The 7005-nt window shown below is 35.3% G+C and overlaps 1 protein-coding gene across 1 annotated transcript in view; it reads left to right on the top strand.

The window, feature by feature from the left end:
• The first annotated feature begins 766 nt into the window (after positions 1-766).
• Positions 767-7005, top strand: part of LOC136885356 (uncharacterized) — a 112938-nt gene continuing 106699 nt past the window's right edge. The window contains exons 1-3 of the mRNA XM_067157869.1: positions 767-835; positions 4308-4437; positions 6332-6427. Of these exons, the coding sequence (XP_067013970.1) occupies positions 4372-4437; positions 6332-6427 (162 nt within the window). The 5' untranslated portion in view covers positions 767-835; positions 4308-4371. The remainder of the gene's footprint in view (positions 836-4307; positions 4438-6331; positions 6428-7005) is intronic.

Genomic DNA, 7005 nt, shown 5'->3' with positions numbered 1-7005 from the left:
AGTACATACACTTGCATTCTTTAGCCATTCATTACAGAAAAAATTAAAAGGAAAGGAAAACAACTTGTTTTGTCCAAAAAAAGAAAAAAGAAAAAAAAAAGAAATACTGTCTAGGATAGTACTCAAAGAACACACAACAATTAGGTACCGTACTTAATATACCGGTACTACTACACTATAATACTACTTAGTCGTATTCTATGTGTATCCTACAACACCCAACAGATGAAAACTACTGTTAATTACTGAATACCGAAAGGAATACACAAAAATTACACAATTCTATACTGCAGTCAAGCCTCTCCTAATTGCAACAACAGCATTTTGGTAAGAGGGTTTCTAGAGATACCTCTACTATACTACACACAAATTCTACAATAATAAAGTAAGGACGCCTATTTCTAATAAGATATTACTCGTATACTACTGTACAGTACACTACAATAATTTTAAGCCACATTAATACGTTTCCTAATTACGAAACCGGTATCGTTTGTCACTACTAAGCACAAACGTAAATATAATATGCTCTTTTCAGTAAGTGCCTCCTATTCTGTAGTTGTCACTAGTAATACACCCTTTCTATCTTCAGCCTGTTCAACTGACTGTTACGAATCAAATTTGATCTTCTAGAGTTTGTTAAAGGTTGATTTAAGTAATTAAACAACATTCAAATATCCGGTTTCGTTTCGAAGTGGCTTCTATGTTGTTATGTAAGGAGCGTATTAGCCAATCGTACAGCTTCCTCCGTTAAGTGAGTTAACGGATTTGCTTCAATGAAGAATTGTGATTTCTATCATTTTACACTGTGTCAACAACCTCTAACATATTGTCGGTAATGTTCAAGTTCAATAATTTTCTTTTGCTAAATGTATAGATCTAAATTGAGAATATTAGAAGTTAATACTAATCTTTCTCAGTTTCATCATTCTGTTATTAATACTCTTAAATTTCTTAAAGTTTATTTTAAATTAAGCATTAAAAATTAATTTGCATATAACTAGCTTGCTTTTTAGAAAACTCCCAGCCTTTGCGTTGAAAGTGCCTGCAAGTTGTGTCAAGTAGCATTATATCGTATATCCTAAATTAGTGGAATGAGGATTTTTTTCTGAAGAGCAATGCAGATGAATTTTAATTATTGTTTTGCTGTGTTATTTACCTTTCTTTGCAATTGTATAGTGACGCTGTTAATGTTAAGTTGTTCTTTACGCTGTATCCTGCAACATATGGTAGTAGGGTTCAAAATCTTGAGAGGTTTCCATTTAGGATATCTGTATCTTGTTATATCAGTGTTGTTATGGAGATTCTTCTGTATCACATCATTACCCCACAGCAGCTATATCCGGTATTTATTCGTGATGATTTAGGTAACAGTTGCCTGCCTCCCTGACTTATTGGTTAAAAAAGATTTTCAGGGGCGAGTGGCGCTTAGTTTGCATGGGGTCGAATCCTAGGATCTGCAACCCTGAAAAACGTTTCCATGGTTTCCCCATATTATCATTAATTAACCCTAATTAATGCTGATGTGTACCTAATCTTATCCCTTTCCCTTGGAGTTGTTAGTGCAACATTAAACTGCTAGCAGGAATGGAAGAACAATCTTCAGGAAGAAATTCTGGCTGTGGAAACTGTAAAAGGTAGTTGCTTGAATGTAAAGCCAATAACATATTAATAACCTGTGATGGCCAGAACAAGTAAACATGGTACACTACAGTATTGGCAATGCGTAAGGATTGACTCAATTAGCCACGGGTACGAAGCTTGTATTACCTGTAGGAGAAATTATAGTATTAATTGTTAGTGCAGTATGTTTACATTTACAGTAAAATATCACAAAGTGACTAATAAACACTGCTATTGGTTGAAATGATTTCTCTGAAGCATTACTCAAGGTATTCAACATAGACAATTTTTGTACAACCTGGGGAACAATAAAAACAGCTAAACATTTGAACCAATTTTTTGGCATGGAACTCCCTTCTAGGGGTGCTCTGCTAAGCACCACTCATTTGTGTCATTAGATATGACATGAAACGAAAAAAAAAAAGAAAGGACACTTAAGTAAAGGTTGGTGGCATTGTTCGATGAAATGAGCTGATGGCAGTATTCTATAAATTTTTGTCTTCATTTCAACAGAATTTTCTTCATTTTCCATTTCCAGTCTACTGGGTTGAAATGTGAATCAAGAAACTCCTCTGTTTTTCTCTCTCAACCACTCCCTTTCTTCCTCGAATATTTTTTCTACTTTAACTCCTCTCTTCTCTGTACTCTCCTTACTGTATCCATTCACCCCTTTCTGGGCATTTCCTGATGTCTTTCTCCTATGACTTTCCCTGTATATACTTACTTTGGAACTCTATCCCCAACCATTCTCATCATCTGTCCATACCATTTCTCTATCTTGCCTTTCAGTTCAGGCGATCCAATTCTCTCCCTGATTCCTATGTTTCTCACTTTATCGCTTCATGCCCTCCCTTGTATTTCTGTAAGGAATTTCACCTTGGCCTCTTGCATTCTGCTTTCATCATGTGTTCTTGTCCATGTGCCTGACACATATGTCAAAATTGGTGTGTAATAAATTGGGTGCAAAATTTTCTTGCATTCCATTGCGACAAACCAGTTACAGACTATACATCTCACACATTGGTAAAACTCATTGGCTTGTTCAATTCCCTTTTGAATTTTTTAATGTATTTTCCCATCTTCTGCAATTATTCTCCCCGAATACTTGAAGCATTCCTCAACTTATAATGGTCTTCCTTTACTTCAATATTCCCACTTCCTTCTCTATTATTACCGAGCTCGATAGCTGCAGTCGTTTAAGTGCGGCGAGTATCCAGTATTCGGGAGATAGTAGGTTCGAACTGCACTGTCGGTTTTCCATTTTCACACCAGGCAAATGCTGGGGCTGTACCTTAATTAAGGTCACAGCCGCTTCCTTCCCACTCCCAGCCCTTTCCTGTCCCATCGTCACCATAAGACCTATCTGTGTCGGTGCAACGTAAAGCAAGTAGCAAAAAAAAAGAAAACTTCTCTATTACATCTCGTCACCACTATTTTCTTTCCATATTCCTCTATCTCCTGATTCCATACAGTATCTTGTTCTTGTGCTTCCATTTCATCTTCTCCACGTATTATTGTCTCATCTGCAAAGATGCGTCCTTGGTTGTCACTTTTTATTGTATACTTTTGTGGATTACATCCATGAACGTAATGAAGATTAGAGGGGATAAACACATCCTTTTTGAAGTCCTGTTTCTACTTTGAACAGTTTGTTTGTCCTATCATAATATTCATAATACTTACCCTCTTTTCTTTCATGGTTTTTATACTTGTTTCTTCTGCTCTCCCGGCCTTCTTTTTTATCAATGCATCCGAGATCACTTGCCATGGTACACTGACGTATGCCTTCTCAGTATCAATAAATATCATCACCGAATCCAGCCTAAATTCCCATCTGTTCTCAGTCACGTTCTTTAGGTTCAACGGATTGAAAAATTTAAAAACTGTGTTTACACTGAGTATGGAGTATGACACCATATGGAAATGAAACATAGACAATAACTGGTGCCAAGAAAATCAGTTTGGAAGCCTTTGAAAGGCTGTGTTATCAGAAGTTCTTGAAAATCAGATTGATAATATATGTCTCAAATAAAGAGGTATTGAATCAGCTTGATGAGAGCAGAATTATTTGAGAGAATTTGATCCCAGGAAGGAAAATTATAGAACAAATCTGACAAAACTGTGAACTTCTTCAGTTAGTTTAAAACTTATTGCAAAGGATAAAAATGATAGGAAGAATCCAAGATATAAACCCAGGTGATCAGAGTGATATACCATTGGAATAGTCACTGAATTTTCAAGAAATTTTGTGCATTTCAATCACAAGCGATGTACATTGGGTTTTTAACATGAAAGGTCATCTTGTTGTGGTTTCAGTTCTGTATAGAACTGTATGTTATACAGTTATTTATATGATATAAGGAGTCATGTGGTATTAGAGGTCCTTTGACTAAGATCTTGATATCGACAGATATATTAACTTATATTTCCTATGTAAGTGATCACTGTTTTAGAAGTCATGTAAAACTGGAGATCCTTAGCGTTGATCGAAGTATCAGTCATAGAAAATGGAGGTCCTCTGGGTATGATCACAATATCAAGAGTCATGTAAAATTTTGAGTTTTTCGGTATGATTAATATTGACGGTCATGTAAAATTGAAAGCTTGTTGCTTTGTCTGTTGACAAACAACATAAGTAGCAATGACATCAATAATGTTACATACTTTTCTGGCTTATATTTCAGTGTAAGGTCATTGGAAGTGATCAATGACCCTAGTACCTTCTAAATACTTAAGTTGCAGTGCAAAATGGACCTGGAAATAAAGATCAAAGAGGAACCTGCCTGGCTTGAAGGGACAACAACTGCATCACTTGTAAGTATCATTCCAGATAACTTGAAAGAGCTCAGAAATTAAACCTTAATAGCTGAATAAGTTTGGAAGGGGCATAATTTTCTCTGTGCTTCCTGAGTATTAACACCAGCAGTCACCAATTGCTGAATGAGCATCTAGGCGTAGTATGACTCTGTTTTGCTTCTTCGTCTGAGAATGCACCACAGCGCTCTACAAAAGCTGCCAACTCTTAGGATCTTAAGGTTGAGGTTGGATTAGTCTCTACTTTTTACTGTCAATATCAATATTACTTTGGTTTAGGGTTTGCACTTCTATTTTTCCTCTCTGGTTATAATAGAGGATGGTTGGCCCATTGTACTTAAACAAAACTAAAATCCTCCAACACTACTGCAACACCGTTAGCACCACATGTTAAAAATTATTACTCGTACCATAATTCGTGTAGAAGAAGTTAAATCACAAATCTTTCGTTGGTGTTTTTGAGATTGGATACACCAGTCTGCTAAACAAAACATCAACACCGGTGTGATTATTCTGGGTTATCCTCACATCCACATTGTGCTGGTAGATATTATGTGTGTTAAGAAAAGTAGCAGATTTGCCTATGGCATACGAGGGATAAAATAGCTCAAAATCTGAATGTACGTTCTCTCAAAGTAAGTATTTTGCTCAAATGTTGAATTAATTTAGAAAGTTGGAATAGTGATTAGCTCATTTTATTCCTCAAATACAGGTTAGATTCTATGTTATATAGAGAACCATGTCTAAGGGCTCTAGAATGCACGATATCTGAGAATAATTTCTTTAATATGCCCCTTCTTAGTGGGCTCTGACACTTTAAGGTCTTACGGCACATTAAGCAGAATATTTTCTTTCCTCTTTCTCATTATTTCCCTGTCCTTTTTGTGCATCCTTTTCATCCATTCCTTAGTTCAGCTACTGTTCCCTTCTATATCGAATGGGTTAAGTCAGTATATTCTAGAACTTGATACTGTAATTCACATTTAATAGTAAGTTAACTTAGAATATAAGCTTTTGGTCACAGTCCCTCCTCCCCCCCCACCCCCCCAACGTATAGTGCTGACAGGGTTTTATAAATCCATGTGAGAAATTTAAATGTCTCGTAGTATATCATAAAAGATCTTCTGAAACTGCAGATGTACACTCCAACACTGTTGACTCTTCACTGACAGTGTTCTCATCCCCACAGTTCTTCAAAAAACACTACATAAAATGCTTGTAGTAGTAAAGTATTTCATTTGTGGTTGCTTTGACTTTGGGCTACATCACATCTTTTGCTGGTATATGAATGTGATAAGTCTGCTTCTTTCATCTTTTTTAATTTTTATTTTACACTTAACTGTCTTAATGCTTTATGTGGCCCATGTGATCTCAGCAAAACCAGAGTAGAGAATGTGTTTCCATTATTTCAAGTTTTTTTTTATCTGTGTCTAAACAAACTCTATGCTGAGAATAAAAAAATATTTAGAATAGTTTTAACTCTTCTAATTCATTCAAACAACTTTTAAGATTTGATTGATGTGATTGTACATATGAAAACAGTTCATACAATTTAGTGTTTATGCCTATGGTTGCTTCCTTCCAAATTCTGTGTGAGATAACCCCAATTCCATCCCTTGTATTATATCTTCTGATATGGCTAGAAAATGTTTTGCATTTTACGTTTTGTTCTCATCCTTTGGGTTATATAAAGAGTGAGGAAGAATAGTAACACCATTCTCAGTACAGCCTTTGGTTATAAAAATCCTCTGCTAGTAGAAATCTTCCTTAAACATTAGTGAAATTCTGAGAGTAATGTAATACCGGAAATTAATGAATGAACATGCTCATTTGTTGGTTGCTATATTTGTAGATGTGTGTTATGAGCATACCTAATATATCTTATTTTCCACAGGAAAATTTTGAACATGTATCAGAAGTGATAGTTCTGAAAGATGAAGTTAAATCAGAGTTAACCGAGTCAGGGTCATCACATGAAAACTATCTTGAGGTAATGTACATAATTTGATAAGCCATTGTCAGTTGATGGAAATGGTTAGAAAATGGCTCAACGGATATCAAGGCGTGATCCTTCATTTCAGTGCACATGATTGAAATTCCTACAGAAAATATACTTTTTTATGAGATTGTCTGTTTACTTACCTAATTTTCACTTTTCCTTCAAGTTGTTCCACGATCTTGCGTTATCAATTGTGCTGCAGCTAGTATTATTCCAAAGACCTTTACTCTATATCATTTTGGGAGCTGGAATCATTCCTACTAATACTTTTGAATTCATAAATAGTTTCGAACAAAAAGTAGCTATAAGATAGATAGTTTTGTTACTGTTACAGGATATTTTACTAGTTGCTTCCAAATGTAACACTTTGTTATTATTTATTATGTTAATTATTGATTTCTAGATAATACAGTAATTTGTTGATACAAGTTGCAGGTGATATGCTCGTTTACTGTGTGCGTTCGCTTATATACTACACAATGGTTTTAGCCGTCTCGTGGCAAGTGAAAAATATTCTTATTCTTCCTAAAGTGGTCTGTGGTGTTCCTAGTCCATTGTGACTTATAATA

This window comes from Anabrus simplex, chromosome 14 (genome assembly GCF_040414725.1).
Source record: "Anabrus simplex isolate iqAnaSimp1 chromosome 14, ASM4041472v1, whole genome shotgun sequence".
NCBI classification, from domain to species: domain Eukaryota; kingdom Metazoa; phylum Arthropoda; class Insecta; order Orthoptera; family Tettigoniidae; genus Anabrus; species Anabrus simplex.
This window is presented reverse-complemented; position numbering and strand designations above follow the sequence as displayed.